General features: G+C 38.6%; 1 protein-coding gene across 5 annotated transcripts in view; it reads left to right on the top strand.

The window, feature by feature from the left end:
- The window catches only part of CEP295 (centrosomal protein 295), a 60,626-nt gene that overhangs the window by 17,142 nt on the left and 25,934 nt on the right, over positions 1–17,550 (top strand). For 3 of the 5 annotated variants that reach the window (XM_089512842.1, XM_089512846.1, XM_089512847.1), the window contains 8 exons: positions 3,657–3,750; positions 5,683–5,796; positions 6,502–6,642; positions 9,042–9,225; positions 10,658–10,816; positions 11,610–11,834; positions 14,441–14,547; positions 16,696–16,914. In XM_089512842.1, coding sequence (XP_089368968.1) covers positions 3,657–3,750; positions 5,683–5,796; positions 6,502–6,642; positions 9,042–9,225; positions 10,658–10,816; positions 11,610–11,834; positions 14,441–14,547; positions 16,696–16,914 — 1,243 coding nt within the window. Of the gene's footprint in view, positions 1–3,025; positions 3,196–3,656; positions 3,751–5,682; positions 5,797–6,501; positions 6,643–9,041; positions 9,226–10,657; positions 10,817–11,609; positions 11,835–14,440; positions 14,548–16,695; positions 16,915–17,550 lie in introns of all 5 variants that reach the window. The other 2 variants (XM_089512845.1, XM_089512843.1) reach the window with 2 other exon arrangements.

Here is a 17,550-nt window from a genome sequence, read left to right as displayed (position 1 = left end):
ATATTATTCCTTCTGTTACGATCCTGCAAGTCAATAATTTTCCTTTCCAGCTGGTCCAATCTGGTTGAATGTTCCAAAGTTATTTTTTGTTGATCTTTCTGTTGACTTTGTATTAATTGCACTTTTTTATCCACTTGTTCAATTTCTTTTGTAATCATCTGAAAAGATTTGTTCATTTCACCCATAATTGTCTTAGTTATAGTTTCTGTTAAAATAGCATAATTTTTAATTATCAACTTGTTCATGGTCTCAAAACCTTTGTTTTGGTTTTCAATGAGAGTTTTTTCTAACCATATCTTTATTTCTTCTTGTTTTGGCTCTGTTCCCGGAACTTCACCATGTTCTTTAGGTCTAGCTCCATTTTTTCCCACCGCCTCCATAGACGTTGTCTTTTTCATTTCTTTATTACAAGTTCCAAGCTTCTCTTGTGAACTTATTCTTTGCAAACGACTATAAGCCTTATCGGAAGGGTGTTGTTTAGACTCTCTTCCCCAGTTTATCACTGTTTGTTTGAGTTCCTTATTTTTCTTTTGGCTTTTAGACATCTACCAGCAATCCAAGCGTCCGCTCGGCTGACAAACCTCTAGCCGGCTATGCCATATGTAAGATTGCTGTTTATTTCTCTTCCTTCCCTTTAAAACTTTAATTAAACAGTTCCAATCTGCTCTCTTCCCTTTCCAATATATTTATTTGCAGTTACTCACAGTTTTTTTTCTCATTAGGAGAGATTTTTTTAGCTTTTTAGGCTTTGCTTTCAGGAGCGGTCGATCTTAGCTGCTCACACCATCGCTCGTGGCTCCTCCCCCCGATATTACATTATGTTAGCGCATTACGTATTTATTAACAAAGTATACTCAACCATCCCACTATACTGAAACATCCATGAAATTGATACCAACAACACTTAAGTAGGTATAAGATGTTTATAACTCTTCTTTCATAGATGGAGAATGTACATGTAATTACTTCCCTAGAGCCTAGTAGTTAATCTGTGACTGGGTTGTTTATGCTTAATCTTTGTGGTTATTTCTGTCCACTTAATTTTTGTTGGTCTGATTTTAGGAACAATAGATGACAAAATATAGATTGAATGGCATAACTCCCCAAAACAGCTCAAATCAACAGGCTGGGTAGAGAATTTGCCTCCTACAAATGTGGAATGCTTCGTAACCAACATATGAGGGGGTGCTGAAAAGATCTCTGCCTGGCCAAGAAGGGAATGACTTAGAGCCATAAAGCTTACATGCTATTCCACATATTCACCCCAAAGTTTGATGCATTTGGCACATTGTAAATTTCTTTATCCCTTCCAAAAATATTCTGATGTCTGGTCACTGAAGTACTGCTGTAGCTCCAGCCTATAGAATGCTGCTATCATTTCTGAATCACTTCACAGATTTCCTTCCTCTTGTTAAGGTTTGGAAACAGGAAGTAGTCATATGGAGCAAGATCTGTGAGTAGAGTGGATGGTCTATGCACTCAAACCCCAAATTCTTCAAAATATCAATTCCCTTGCCAGACCTATGAGCAGGTAATTTGTCCTGCAAAAAGAGAATATGTTTCTGCAGCTTCCCTTGTCATTTTTCCTTCAGTGCTTCCTTTAATTGGTACAGCAAGTAGTATTCTGCATTAACTGTTTGACCATTCTGAAGATAAGTCAGTGTTCAAAATACTTTCTTCATCCCCCAAAAAAGTAGACATTACCTTTCCTGCTGATTTTTGAGACTAGAATTTCTTCAGCCATGGAGAGCCCAAGTGTCCCCACTGCAAGGACTGTTATTTGGTCTCCAGATCGTAGTGATAGAGCCCTGTTTCATCAGCAGTGTCAAGTTATTCCAATGAATTATCACTAGATTGCTCAGCATGCTGCAAAATCAGCTTGGAGTGATCCATTCAATTTAATTTCTGGTCACCATTCAGATATTTTGGCATCCACTTGGCTGACAGCTTCTGCATAGCCAACTGCTTTCAAAGTATAAACTCAGTACATTTCCAGGATATCTCTATTGTCTCAGCAATTGTTTTAGCTGAGATTTGCCAATTTGCCAAAATGAAGTCATGGGTATGCTCAACAATTTCAGAAGTTGACACTGTTGAAGGCTTCCTACACAAAATCTCCATGCTGAAAGTTGACACACCAGTTATTAACAGTAGAGTATTATGGGCACATCATTCACTCATGGCTTTCCTTTGGAGGTTTCTTCTGCTGGAACAAGAACTTCATGATGGGCTAGAGCTGAGCATTTGGAAATTCCACACTTTCCACTGACATGGCTCTATAAATGATCTGATAAAAATAATAATCAGAAATTAGAGCTACCATCCTGCAAATCGGCAGTTTACAATACAAAAGAGTATTCATTCAAGATACAGTGATAAAATTACACCCGTATTTTGGGAAGTGAGTCAAGCTGAGAACCTCTGAGTACTGAGTACTCCCTGTAGCATTTTCATTATACAGATTGTACAATCTGCCCTGTTCACTCAGATCTTCTGGGAAATGTTTGCTCCAGCTGGCCTGGACTAGACTGGCAATAGTTTCCCCAAGGACTTTTTCATCTGCTGCCCCGGACTGTGGAATGCCCTGCCTGAAAAAATATGACAGCTGAAAACAATGATTGCGTTTAAAGACATATCTCTTCCAGCAGGCCTGTCCAGTCAATTTTAAAGTGCGATTTTTTAAATTGGTATATTTTAAAGAAAGTATTATATGAGTGTGTATTAATGGTTTTATAATATTGTATTTTAACTGTTGGTTTTGTTTTTGTGTGTGTGTGTGTGTGTGTATTTGAATTATGTTCTGTAATTTAACATGTACCCCACCTCAAACCTGGATGGGAAAGAAATAAAATTTATCATCATCATCATCAAACAGCCCAAACAAATAAGAAAGAGGAGAGAGAGACAGGAAGGAGCAGATAAAAGAGACAAAGAAATAGTGGGGAGTGTGGGGTGGAATTTTCCTTAAAATGTACCTACTTTGTTGAAAGAGTGACACACTATTGATTACTTACTGTTTTTGCAGTATCATTTATGGATATCCCAACCATTCCCTGCCCTGTTCTGTACTGTGTATGATCAGAAGTATAAAGGAGCGATCTTCCTATTGGTCCACACTGTTGCTACAGAAGCAGTGGGAAGTGACTTGACAAAGGGAGCACAAATCAAACAACATCACAGGGATAAGGATTGCAGGTATATAGCAATTTGTAGGTGATGCTTTAGATATCAGCTGAAGTATGTTCCATTAAGTTCAGTGGGAGCTGATATCAAGTAGTTCTACACAGGATCGCAGTCCTAATAGCATTTTACTTCTACAGTGGTCTTAAACACTTAGGGCTGCAACCTTTGCATAGATTATACAATCCCTTTTTGTGAAGACAGAGGTGACCCCATGAGAAAGGAAATACAACTGAACAACTTGGGGAAAAAATTGGAAAAATATTGTGGCAACGCTGATTTCCTCTTTCTCTTTCCTGACTTTCTGTTACCTTTACTTTTACTTTTAAAAGCTAGAAAGCTTGCTGGTTTCATTTTCCTTGAAATCCATCAATTAAAAATGATGGATCATTTTGTTTTATTGTGTGTGATTAAGTCTTTTACAAAGTGTAATTTGATGGTCTTATTTCTTTTTGTTCCTCTTCTTTCTGAACAAGGAGAGCAAATGCACGGAGGCATGCCTTCAATGTAGAAAAAGAGAGAGCTGCTAAAATAGCAAGCCTCCCCCCGCCTCCCCCGCCTCCCTTTGAAGTGAGTATTAATTTCACAAACTTTTAAAGAAACTGAAAAAAAATAGTTAAAACTGAATCTCTTGATATTTACTCAAGTAAGCATTTTGAGAAGTTTATGTTAATTTTAAGGGATTAAAATCAGTTGATTATAGGAACAATGGATATCATCAATTCATAAACTAGTGAATGACATGCCTGCTAACAACAAAGCCAGTGTGAGTCAGTTTTTTCACCCATGATAATGACACATAAATAAGTGCTTGTCATGACACTTTCAAGAGAATTGAATATTTTATCAACTGTTGTTAGAGGCTGTAACTTTTTGTTGTTGTGTTATACTTCAGTTGCCATATTATGTACAGTAGTACATGTTGTTCAGCTTGTGGCGTGTTAAGCATTAAAACTAATGAATTACCATGGGCATGTAAATATGTGAATGCTAGCAAGAGAATAGGTGCTCCCTACTGTTATACTCATGGATTCTAATCAGAGAAAAATTAGTTGTGGTTATGTTGAAATGTTTGGAATGGATTATGACTAAATTCAGTGAGCTTTAAGCATGTCTAATTTGCATCAAAGCCTGAACTTTCAGCTGGTTTGCCATTTGACAGTTATTCACATGACTTTGTTCCTGCTTCTATAACATTATATGTTGGTGTTAATTTCTTGGTATATTTTTACGGTAAATTACAGTCATCCCTCCATATTTGCGGCTTTGATTATTCACGGATTTCATTAATGTTCTCTCTAGGACTGTCTAGGTCCTCCAGTGCAACTCTGTGGTCAACTTTAACTAAAAGTTGCACTGAAAGACCATTTGTAGCTCCTCCAGTGCCATTCTATGGTCAGTGTATGTTGGACATTGACCACAGAGTTGCACTGGAGGACCTAGAGATTCCTAGAGAGGTGTCCTCTCAGGTAAAAACAGTGTTTTTGTTATTTGCGGTTTTTCCGTATTCACAGGGGTCTTGTTCCCCTAACCCTAGTGAATATTGACAACTGTATTTGAGAGCTTTCCAAATGAGTTGGTGTAGTATAATGGCTGAGAATATGAACTGTAAATTGGAAAATCCACAATTAAATCTGACCTTAGCCACAAACACTTTAGGAGTTTTTGACAGACCATTATTTCTTGGCCATATACCTCTGATTTGCACCAGGGCTTAATTGTACTGGCCTGTCTAACTCATTTGGCTGCTGTGAGGATAATTGATGTAATGTATGTGTAGTGCTTTGGATGCTCTATATTACTACATATTTATTATTAATTGTGTAGATTTAAATATGCTTGTCATTAGGTTCTGTGTAAGATGTTTAAAAAGGAAAGATTTTTATGCATCTGTTCACATTATCTTACAGATGGGCATGCAGTGAAAATGTGAAGTTACTTAGAACACAATGATTAGCTTTTCCATTATCATTTTCACTCTGATAATTACCATCTTGTTGCCATGATTGCTATTATATAAGGTCAGATTTCAGCAGGAGATTTTGGCATTGTGATTCTGGTTTGATTTTGTGACACACACACACACAACCCTTCCCATGCTCTACGCGCCTTCCACCCCACCCAGCAGATGAGGGGAAAACGCGGATGGCCATGCTCCATATTATCCTGTGGTGACATGTGTGCATCTATGTGTATGACTGCCATTGAATAATATGGGCCAGGCTTATTTTCAGTCAACTGAATCTGTGGATCACTCATAGAATCATAGAGTTGGAAGAGACCACAGAGGCCATCCAGTCCAACCCCCTGCCATGCAATCAACTCTCAACTCACCCAAAAATGTAGCAGGCCTTCTCTCTCTCTCTCTCTCTCTCTCTCTCTCTCTCTCTCTCTCTCTCTCTGTGTGTATGGTAGCCTTGTAAATTCATTTTCTTGTTTTGTATAACACCAATTGGAGCAATTATATTTGTGTTAAACCAACTTCTTCTTTTCACTTTTCAGAATATTGACTTAAAGACTACCCCCACAGTGAAAGTCTGCAATGCTGACACTTTTTCGATTACTCACCATCATCTTTTTGAGCCACATGTGGATAGAGAAATGGACACAGAACAGGTGATTGACTGAGTATTCGTATCGTATGTTCTGTCTTAACAGCCATATCTACAACCCAGATGACAGTGAACCCACTGGGTTTCTGCTTTCAGATGTGGAAAAAAATCTGTATGAGGCTTGTAAAAGCAGGGAATCCTAATTTACTTCTAAAGTATGACCTTTATATTATTTCTTGTGGGCATCAAAATCACAAATGTAATACTTGTATCTGTGGTACAAAAGCAAGTATCGCTCTTCAAACAAGCTTGGGGATCAATAGTGTTCTTATTCCAAATTTCAAAAAGGACCTAGATTGTTGATGTATTTCGCAAAACTGACTTTATGCCCATAGTGAGCTAAGGTAAGCTGTTATTGTAAATCCTTATGCTTCTGGTTGAAACTGGCAATAAAACAGACAAAGATCCACTTAATTAACCCAAAACCTTTCTTGTTTTTATGCTTCTCTGTGGAGAGTTAGTGCTTAGTACTCTAGCCAGTTTTGTTGCTTTTTAAAGAAATAGACTCTGTCTCTAACAGTAAGTATTCATTTGGCTGAATCTTATGTAGAGATGCCATGCATAAGCCACAAGGTTCTGATGAGTCCTTTAGGATCATCAGTGCATTTAGGAGCACGTCCTGTCATACTTCACACAAATGTTTCTTTTGTCTTCTTTGTATGCATGTTGAGAACCCTGTTTTGTTAACTTGTTTCTGGTTGATTGCCAGCCAGATGCTCGGTTACTTGCTGAAGATGCCGCCAAACAGACAAAAGGACTGCAAAATAACAAAGAAAGAGAAAGGAGGGAACAGTTGGAAAAAGCTCGTCTGAGAGGGAAGCATGCCTTGAAGATGGTTCATTTGGCTCAAGTAAGCAGAGTAGAAACAACTGAGAACTAGTGAAATAAGAAATAAAAGTGAATTGTGTTGTATACTTAATGAATTGAGAGTTGAATCTTCTAATCTCTGTTTTGAACCTTAACATGTTCTTATCCTTAGTCTTGAAGGTCCCTGCATACACTGTTCAAAGTGCATCTAAAACCTATTTGTTAGAAAAATTTTAAAAAGCATTAAACATTTCTGTGTTTTTTAAAAAACGAAACTGAAACGTATGAAGTGAAACATATGAAACATATGCGGGCACGCCATACACGGCTTCCAATTTACATGAAAGTAGCACTGTAATACTTTCAATGGTATGTGTGGCCGCCACGCGCACACACTGCATTGCCATGCCACATGCACGAGCCCCATTCACTGTAATAGGGCTTGAGCATAGGCAGAATTGGTCTTACGCAAGGGGGGGTCCGGAACAGATCTGTGATGGTAGCAGGACAGAGAGAAAACCTTCCCCTGAAGTTCTTAAAAGTCAGGCATGCTCATAGAGGCTAGCTCGTGCTTTTCAGTGGAAACATAATGGTTGGATTGTGACTACCAAGAGTGAAGGAAGCTTGCAGAAGGATACTTTAGTTTCTCCCTGAAAAACCTTTCTGGAGTGTCTATCCACTCTTCCTTGTAGTCCAACACAACTCTTCTCATATTGTTCAGGAGAATACCTCTGGAGAGCTTTTTGGAGGGCAAGGGGGAATGGAAATGAAGCAGATAAGTTCCTTTCTATAAGCTATTTTATGCTTATGATAGCCAAGAGCCAAGCAAATGTGAGGAATGATAATCATGTATACCTGTGTTGAAAACTAGTGTAAAAGAGCTCTATAAAAACAAGAAGATTTACAAATCAGGGAAGCAGATCAATGCATAAATTATAATATGGGCACTAAGGTCTAGTCCCTAACTGCATGGTCCTTTAATCCTGTTTTCTGGTTGATATAAAGAATCTACATCTGATTTCATTTATAAAATAGCCCTTGTTCTCTCTGGTCTTTAACTTGTTCAAATATTTAAAGTTTCATATTTTTGTATTAGGAATTCATTTATCTTGGCACATCATTAATTCAACAGAAGAACTAGCGATTAGAGATATTAAGGAAGAATAACATGACTTCTCTTTTCAGAATACTTAATGTAAAAGTCCATCTTTAGATTATAAATAATGCTAAAATAAGCCATAACCCCCATCTTTTTCAAAGGGACTGCAGGTTCATTGTGAACTATGTATTAAACAGGACTGAGCTGCAGATTCCTTTTCAACTGTTTATCTAGTTGAATTTAGTAAGAACACTGATACTTTATTAAACTGATACTTCATATTACACCATACATGACATCTTTCCCTTCTGCCTTGCAGTTTTCTAGTATAAATATGCCTTCTCTGCACCATTGGTATTCAAAGCAGGGTCCTTGAACTGGATACAAAAATATTTTTTCCCTTCATGTCCATGGCTTCAACCATCCACGGATTGAAAATATTCCCTCCCTCCGAAAAAACCCCATTGATTTTGCCATTTTATATAAGGGGTGCCATTTTACTTTGTTTGTTGTTAACGGCCCTTGCAATCCCGACTCATGGCAAATCTGTGAATGAGACATCTCTAACCCCACCCACCCCATCTTCCACTGCTCTTAGGTCCTGTTCATAAATAAATAAATAAATAAATAAATAAATAAACTTATTTCTATCCTGCTTTTCTGTAGCAAGACAATCAAAGCAGCTACCAACTAAAACATCCATATATCTATGACCTCCTATGACACCCACCTTATATAATTTCTATCTGGTTGTGGTCTTCCTCTCTTTCTACACTCCTCCACCTTGCCTAGCACTACTGTCTTTTGCAATGACTCATTCCTTCTCATGATACAGCCAAAGTACGACGATTTCAATTTAATCATCCTGGATTCCAGGGCGAGTTCATCTTGATCTTTTCAAAGACCAATTTCTTTGTCCCTTTGGCCATCCACAGTATCCTCAGCACTCTTTTCCAGCACCACATCTCAAATGAATTGATTTTCTTCCTATCTGTTTTCCTCACTGTCCAGCTTTCACAACTGTACATGGTGATGGGGGAATCCAGTGGCTTGTATGATTCTAAATTTGGTGCCTAGTTGTACATCTTTACATTTTAGGATCTTTTCTAATTCTTCCCTAGCTGCCCTTCCTATTCCTAGTTTTTTCATTTCTTTACTGCAGTTCCCATTCTGATCAATGTTTGAGCCAAGGTTTCATTTTACTACACCACTGTATATAATGGGACTTGATAGTATTCATTGAGGGGTCCTGGAACCAAACTTCAGTGGCTACCAAGTACATTGGATATAGTACATACCACTATAGTGCATGTCTAAAGTTGGACCTTTTTTCTGTATTAAAGGACAGGGAAAAGTTAATGAAAGAGCTTGAACAGATGCAAATTATGGACCTTGCCCGCAGAAGACAAATTGTTGCCCAGATGCCTCCTCAGCTGTTTGAACCAGCGTACAGGCGGGTAGAACTCAAGGAAGAACGGCAAAGGGAGCTGGAGTGTGCCTTCGAAGACATGTATACTGGAGACAGAAGTGAGTATTTCTCAAAACAATGAAATAGAACCATAGACGCATAGTTAGAAGAGACCACAAGAAATGGGTATTGAACTCTGTCCTGGGTAACAGTTATCCCTCATACGAACATGAAAACATGCTCAAGGCATGTAAACTAGAAACCTCTGCTATGTAAAGGTTGTGACAAAGTTCGGGAGTTCTTTAGTTCAGTAGAGTTTAGTTCAGGAGTTCAGAACTTTACTGTGGAAGATGTTTGGTCAAGACAAGAAGACTGGAAATACATTTAGAGAAGATCAGAGATACAGTCTGCCAAACTTTGGGCCCAAACAGAAAGGCCAAAATAAAGCTGCTTTGGGTCACTTTGGAGGTATGCTGTTTAAATGATGCATGCGTCCTAAGAGGCTGGAAGCTGTGCCAAAGCCATGCTCCAGTCCTAAGGACTCTTAGGACATATGCATTATTTAAACAGCATACTTCCAATGTGTCCTGAAGCAGCTTTATTTTGGCCTGTCTGTTCGGGCCCTTTGTTTCTCCATTTTGCTTAGCCTTATCAGTGGCACATACTCAGGAGCTGATCCAAATTTAAGGAATAGCTCTACACCAGCATCAATGAGGGACGTCACTTTGTTACTACAGTTATTTATTCACTAGGTATTGTTCAGATATTTACTTTCCACCCTATATAACAAGATCTCCATAGGGTACTCAAAAATACTTTGACACTATTACAGACAATTCAAAATAGCTTCAAAATTACACTTAGCACTAGGGAATATTCATGTTATAGTTACTTGTATTATTTTAGGAGCACTTTGTAGCCATTACATTGCCGCTCACAACTGAGATGAAGTGTTTACACATGTATAATGAAGGACTTCAAATAGAAATCTAGTTTGGTGTCTATGGGATGTGCTTCTTAAGCTGCATAATACAGGGGGTGGAGGGAGAGAAATTGTTCTTGGTGTGGCAAGGACTAGCACCATATTTGTGCCCATTGGCTATAAATATTTTATTTCCTGGAAACTCTAAGGAGAGACATTGTTTCATAGACCACCATTTTCAGTAGCACTGTCCTAGCAACAGATGCTTTACATTCTTGATACAAATAATATGTAAGGTGAATTCTGGCAACATAGTTGTTCACATGATGATTGTAGTTAGCAGTTAACACAAGCCTAAGCTTTCATTAAAAGTTGCCTCCCTGTTAACATAATTTTAGCCTAAATATGGTGGCCATCACTGGCAAGAGAAATGGTTGTTCTCAATGTTGCTTAGTGTATTTGAATATCTTGCAATATATAGATAAAACACTAAAGTTTGTTTTTAGCTTAAGAGCAAACAGTAAGCAGTATGAGAATTAAGTTTATTCCTAGAACTCTTTCTCTGTAGTGAGAATTTACAATTCAGATTGTTGCTTATTGCTTTTACGTGCCTCAACTTTTTTACATAGAAATGCAAGGAGATCTTATTTTGCACCTCGATCCACAGCCCTTGCCAACCCTCTCTGATCGATCTCAAGATGATGATCTGGAACTCTCTCAGGAACCTGATTCTGAATGTGAGGTGCCTGCAAGAGCAGAGGATGAGGTGAAGGACAGTGAGCCAGGTGGTAAGAGAAATTTCTAATCCTACTGACAATAAATAGCCAGCGAGAAGCGCTAATGCATATTAGCTGTATCTGGTAGTGAACGCTTTGCAAAATAATCTAAAATAGGTGCCAAGGGATTTGAGATGGGTAGCTATGAATGTGACATATATCTTGCCAAACAGTGATGTGCAGTTATGACATTCAAATTCATCATCTGGTGATGGGAGGTGAAGGAATGTGCAAGACAGATTCAGAAGAAGATATATCAAGAGTAGATTAGTAAAGTTTCCCATTTTGGTTACAAGAAAGAATGATGAGCCTATATTTGTAAATAGTGAGAGCAAAATTAAATCCATATGACAATTAAAACTTTTAGGTTTTATAAGTTTGGAATTTAAGTAATCCTTGCCACTGGAGTGAAATCAGCTCTCACCTGGTGGCATATCTGAATATCCTGGTGGATTTTGGTGAGACTTCATGAAGTAACATAGGCAAAATCTCAGAATTATTTCTATATTTATTATCAATCTGTTTCGTCACAGCAATTTATGTTAAACTTGTTGCTGACCACTATAGGCTGTATAGAGAAAAGAAATAGAAAATTTTAAAATGACAGTTCTTCGTGCAAAAGGCTCTCCAAGCAGCTTACCTAAATAGTCCAGATAGTTTTTAAAATTATAACTCGGTCCATTTTGTGTAGAATTCTTATGCAGTCCTACATTACAAATTTTATATACAGTTCGTGTATCTTTGTAGTACATCTGATAGGTTTTTACACTGGGAGTTTGTTATTTGTTTTGCTTTTTTATTTTAGGAAGTGAGGTAAACAACGCATCCCAGCTTCAATCAAAATTAGCACTAAAAAAATTGCTAAACAAGATCAGGAACCAAAAAGACCACTGGACATCAAAAGAGGGGTCAGAGGCTTCAAGTGAAATTGGAACAATTGAGTCAGGGACAATTTCTAGTAGGGAGAGAAGACTATGTGAATCAGAACCTGAGCAGGAACCAAAGGGTGCTGCTGTCTGTGAAATCAAAGGTAAGAAAATGTGACTTTCTATAATCAGGTCTTGAAATTGAACATAATGACAATCATGAACAAGAGAACTGGTAAGTTAATTTGTCAGTCCAGAGGGCCTAATACTTAAAAAGTAATTCTACCTCTGCAAATTTTCCATGACAAAAATGTTTTGTGACATGGCAGGGAGGATTGAGAAGTTGTGGTCCAGGTGGCAGGCATAACAACAATTCAGATAGAAATATATATATCTCCTTCCTTTTCCCCATCCCTGGGATGTAAGACAGCTTACAAAAGAAAAGTACACGTAATAAAAAATCATAGTTACTAAACTTTCAGTAGAATTAAAATGAATTAAAGGGGGGGGGGGGAAGATCCAACAAATGTAGATAACACAGCACGTTATCAAATTTTCCCATGAGCAGTTGGTCCTCAGGGGCCTGCCAAATCAAAGAAGTGTTCACTTCACAAGGTCAACAAACAGGATGTTAGTCTGGCCTCTCTAGGAAGTGAATTCCAGAGCTTGGGAACAGCTGCTAAGGTGGCCATTTCCTGAGGACCCATCAGATGTGTCTGTGAAGTTGGAGGAATGTCGAAAAAGGCCTCCTTTGAAGATCCCAAAACATGGTCAGGCTTCTCTGTAGACATACTGTCTGCCAGATTGCCCTGACCCAAGAAGTGTAGTATTTTATAGTTCATAACAAGCACTTTGAATTCTGCCTGGGGTCATACTGACAGCCAGTGGAACTATTGCAACAAGGAACTTATATGCTCCCCTTAGCCAGCCCCAGTTAACAATCTGGCTACAGCTTTTGGGGCCAGCTGAAGTTTCCACGCTTTCTTCATCGGCAGCCCAATGTAGAGCACATTACAACAGTTCATATGGAATGGAACTAAGGCCCGAAACATACGGGCCAATTAAGCTTCTTCTGGGTGCTTTGGAGGTATTGCATTCAAATGATGCACACTCCCAAACTGCCCAGAAGCCACTCTGAGGCCATGTAAGGCAGGCCAAATCTGGCCACAAAAAGGAGTGGCAAAAAGCTGCTCCTGCTGGCAGCTCATTCAGAACCACAGCACAGCTGGCCTTGGGACCATGGCACCCACAGCGATTGGGGCAGGAGTTGCCTCTCGTCATTCCTTCTGCCCCATCTGCTTGACTCCTAAGGCACATGTGATTATGTGCAGATACAACATCTCTAGGAATGGGTGCAGCTGGTATACAGGACTTAACTGTACAGAAGCACTCTGGGCAGCAGCTGAAACCAGAGCTTCCAGGCTCAGGGTGAATTCAGGAGTATATTGAAGCTGCGAAACTGCATCTTCATCTGACCAGGATACCTCTGTCTCATCTGATTTAAGTTTCATTTTGTTCACCCTCATCCAGTCCATTACTGATGACAGGTAACACTTAGAACTGAAACAGCTTGTGTTTAGATGGAAAGGAGTAATATAGTTGAGTGTAATCAGTATACTGATATGCATACTGTATAGTACTGGACCCCAAATCTTTCAGTGATTTAATGTATAGGTTAAATAGTATGGCCCTGATGAACCCCACACACCAATGGCCAAGAGGTCAAATAGTCCTGCAGCACAACCTTCTTGGATTGCCCTTCTGGAAAAGAATGGAGCCACTGTTAAAACGTTGCTTCCAAGTTCCTTCCCAGCCACATAGGTAGAGACAACCCAGCAACAGCCTCAGCAGCAACTTCATATAGTAACCTTTGCCAATTGCTGCCTCGCCTATGCAGCTGTTCTTGGAGAAAGGGCTTCCTCTCCCTGCAGACTGCAGACTGATCCTTAAAAGCATAAGATTTTATTTTTATCTTTAATGTGCATGAGATTCCTTCTTTGAACTCAAACGGGATGACTGGTGCACTGCTTCCCCATCATTGATATAGAAAAGCAATCCATATATGTAAGTTCATCTTCCAATGTATACACTATTAAGAGTGATCACATTGTTTTCATCTGATATTAGCTTTGTTTTTTAGAATGACAAAAATGAGCTTGTGCAAGTTTTGGGTTTACATACTCTCTCCTCTAGCATGATTGCAAGGTAGAGATAGGAAGTTGCCATTTCAGATTAACTGCAGTTGTGTGTTGTTCATTCCTAAGTTTTGGATAACCTTAATATGATTAGTTGAAACAGGTCAACTTCATTAACTATGGTTTGACTTTTCTTACTTGAACTAACTGTAGTTAAATCACGGCTACCTTGGGAATGGTGAGCATGTGAACTTGAATTCACTCTAGCATATTCATATGATGCTAAAGATTATATATTACACCTGAATAAGACAATAGTAGTTATGGTTATTGTGTGCTTTCAAGTTGTTTCTGACTTATTGGAACTCTACTGAACTATTCAGCAAAATTTCCATATGATGTTAATATATGTATCATTTATGGTTAGTGATAAGGAGAAGATCTATCATACCAGTACTTATCAAGTGTCTGTATGCCTTTCTTAGCAAGGTCTACAGACAGAATTCAGGATACATGCAACCATATTATCCATTATAAAGTTTTATGAGCATCCTGTTTAAGTTATTCATGTTCTCACAGAGGTAACTCAATTGTCCTTAATCTACTGTTCATTGATCTTATGTATGATATTTCAGAGCTTCCAGAAACATTGGACCAAACTGTTGTTGCTGGAAATGTGGTTCTAAATCATCCACAAGAACAAGCAGCTAAAATTAGAAAAGAATCAGAAAGACAAAGACAGGTATACCTATTTTTCAATCTGAAATTTTAGGATTTTTAACGAAGTTTTTTAATATGCATTGTCTCAATATCATATTTGAAACATTTAATGTATATACTTGACTATAACTCGACCTCACGTATAAGCTGAAGATAGGTTTTAGGGCCAAAATGATGGGTAACTTTAAATTGTCACCTTTCACCATTGTTTACATTTAAAATGATCACATTTCTTTTAGTTCTCCTTCAATTGAAGGAAGCAATGCTACAGATGACTCTGTTACAGAATATTACTTCTCATTTAGTAGGATGTATTAACTAGAAATCATTAATTAAAATAGGCATGGGAGCACAGTTAGGGCATAAAGATAAATTTAAAAAAGCATAGAGGTAGAAGAACACAAGTACAGAATACCCTTTCCATCCATGGCGGTTTGGTTTTTGCTGATGGGAAAAACACAGATGGCCGCATCCCATATTATTCAGTGGGTGGTGACATGCATGGGTCCATGGGTGGTTGGATCTGGATCTCTAGCCCATCAGTGTAGCAGGCCCACTGTAATTGATGCCCATAGTGACCTGCAGGAAAACTTTAACTCTGCTCTGCAATATGAGGGCTGAAAGGCTTTGAAATGTCTACACTACAGATTGGATTCTCTCTTTAACAGCTATGAAAAAACTTTTATTGTGAGCCTGTGTTTGTATGTTTTGAAGGGTGTGAGGTTTACAAAACAGGAAAATGCAGAAGTTAGCTGTTTGGAGTCGGTAATGGGCTGGATGAGGGAAAACAAACTCAGTGTGAATCCAGGGAAAACGGAAGTACTGGTGATAGGTTCCCGGTCCTGGGAGGTGAGATCTGTCACCCAGTCCTGAATGGGGTCACGCTCCCCTTGAAGGACTCGGTGCGCAGCTTGGGAGTGCTCCTTGACTCTTCGCTCCAGTTGACATCTCAGGTGGATGCAACGGTCAGGAGCGCTTGTTATCAGCTTCGGCTGATACGCCAGCTGCGTCCCTATCTGGACCGTAGGGACCTTGAAACTGTTGTACATGCACTGGTAACCTCTCGATTGGATTTTTGCAATGCGCTCTACATGGGGCAACCCTTGTACCAAACCCGGAAGCTACAGTTGGTGCAGAATATGGCGGTGAGATTGGTCGCTGGTAGTTCCAGGTCTGACCATATAACACCTATTTTGAAGGATCTTCATTGGCTACGTATTCGCTTCCGTGCTCAATACAAGGTGTTGGTGTTGACCTATAAAGCCCTAAATGGCTTGGGCCCAGGGTACTTAGAGGACCGCCTCTCCCCATACAATCAGCCCCGCACACTCAGGTCAACTGGGATGAAATTATTGGAGGTCCCAAAAACGCGATATGCGGGGACCACACAGAGGGCTTTTTCTGTTGCTGCCCCTAAATCTTGGAATAATCTCCCTATCGAGCTCCGCTCCACTGCATCCCTAGTTCTCTTTAAGAAGAATCTGAAAACATATCTTTTCCTGCAAGCTTTTCCACCCTAAATGATCTTTTTATTCTTTACCCTTTATCATCGACCCCGAAATCTGTACTTTGACTTCCCAACTGCCTGCCCCTTGTATCTGACTTTGTTTTTTAACTCTGTTTTTAACTCTATATTGTTATAGTTTTCTTGTGTATGTATGCCGCCTTGATCAGGTTACTGGAAAGGCGGGCTACAAATAAAACCTATTATTATTATTATTTATGTAGCAGGTTTTCTCTTGCTTTTATTTCTTGACATGTAAACATGATGGCACTTTGAAAATAATTAATAATCACAATGGTTTTTATCAGTAATGCATTGTAAAATTGATTTTAAGTGCTTCTGTACAATATTGGGTGCCATCAAAATCCATTGTCCTTTATGGCATTTACAATGCAAAACTTTGAGTCTTCCAGTTGTTCTTTTAAAGGGTTCATTGGTGGGGTAGTAATGAAGGACTTACTAATTGTATTAATTTCCAGCTTACTGTCTGAATTGTCCTGGTGTGGTCCTGTGTCAAAAGAATATTCCTATCTGCCCAAATTAGTACTTGGAGAAAAAAAATCAGTGAATTACCTTCTGTGCTTTGTTTAACATAAAATTGGCTATATATTATTTGAAAGCATGGGAACCTTCTATCATTAACACAGAAAATATTCATTTGACTAGATGGAATGGCTAGAGCACCAAAAGCAAGAGCAGCTGACATTGCTTCAACAAATTGAAGAGCAGAAAATACGGCTGGAGGTTGATTTTCAGATGGCTCAAATGCAGCATCAGGAGCAGAAAGTTGAGACAGAGCCAAAGAAGAAAGATAAAGAATCCCAAACAGGACAGATAAATGATACTGTCTCTGTTGCCTATCAGCTGCAGAAAGTAGAGCAGCAGGTAATGTAAAAAGGTAGTCTGAAAGTAGGGTTGATTCTCCATGCTGAATAGAATGATACTGAATAGAATGATACTTGAACCTTTCTGGCATAATGCTGGATTTTTAGAGAGAATGCAAAAATAGTTTTATTTATTCTGAAATTCTATCTAGTCATTATAGAGGCAGTGCAGTTTATAAAATAAAAATAAAATATAGAAATCATCCATAACAGTAATTGTGTTAATGGAGTTTTCCCCTCCATTAGGGTTTTTTTCCTCCTAAAGGATTTTTCCATTTGTCCTAAAGCCAGCTTCTCTATTCCATGAAGATACCTTGTTCACAGTTTTAACTATTCAGGTCTCAAACAAAGCTTTAGCCGCCTTGTTTTGGAAAATGATTTTCTTTTCTGCCCAAGGTCAAGATCATGACCCAGTTTCTACTCATAATGGGATCCTAGAACTAGTTTTTTGAAAGTAGGTACATGGTGATTTAATTCCTTTTTTTCAAGAGCAAGTAATTACAATTTTCAAGTAGGGTCAAGTCTAGAAAAGCTCTTACTACCAGCTTCTCTCTTTCTATTAATCGCAAAGGTGCTACAAGATCCCTTTGCATACTTTATAACATTGTTGACAAGATTTATTCAGAGGTTTGCCATT

The sequence above is a fragment of the Sceloporus occidentalis genome, unplaced genomic scaffold, assembly GCF_023333645.1.
Source record: "Sceloporus occidentalis isolate IW3139 unplaced genomic scaffold, rSceOcc1.0.p SCAF_2, whole genome shotgun sequence".
NCBI classification, from domain to species: domain Eukaryota; kingdom Metazoa; phylum Chordata; class Lepidosauria; order Squamata; family Phrynosomatidae; genus Sceloporus; species Sceloporus occidentalis.
The sequence above is the reverse complement of the archived record's forward strand: the minus strand, read 5'-3'. Positions and strand labels throughout refer to the sequence as shown.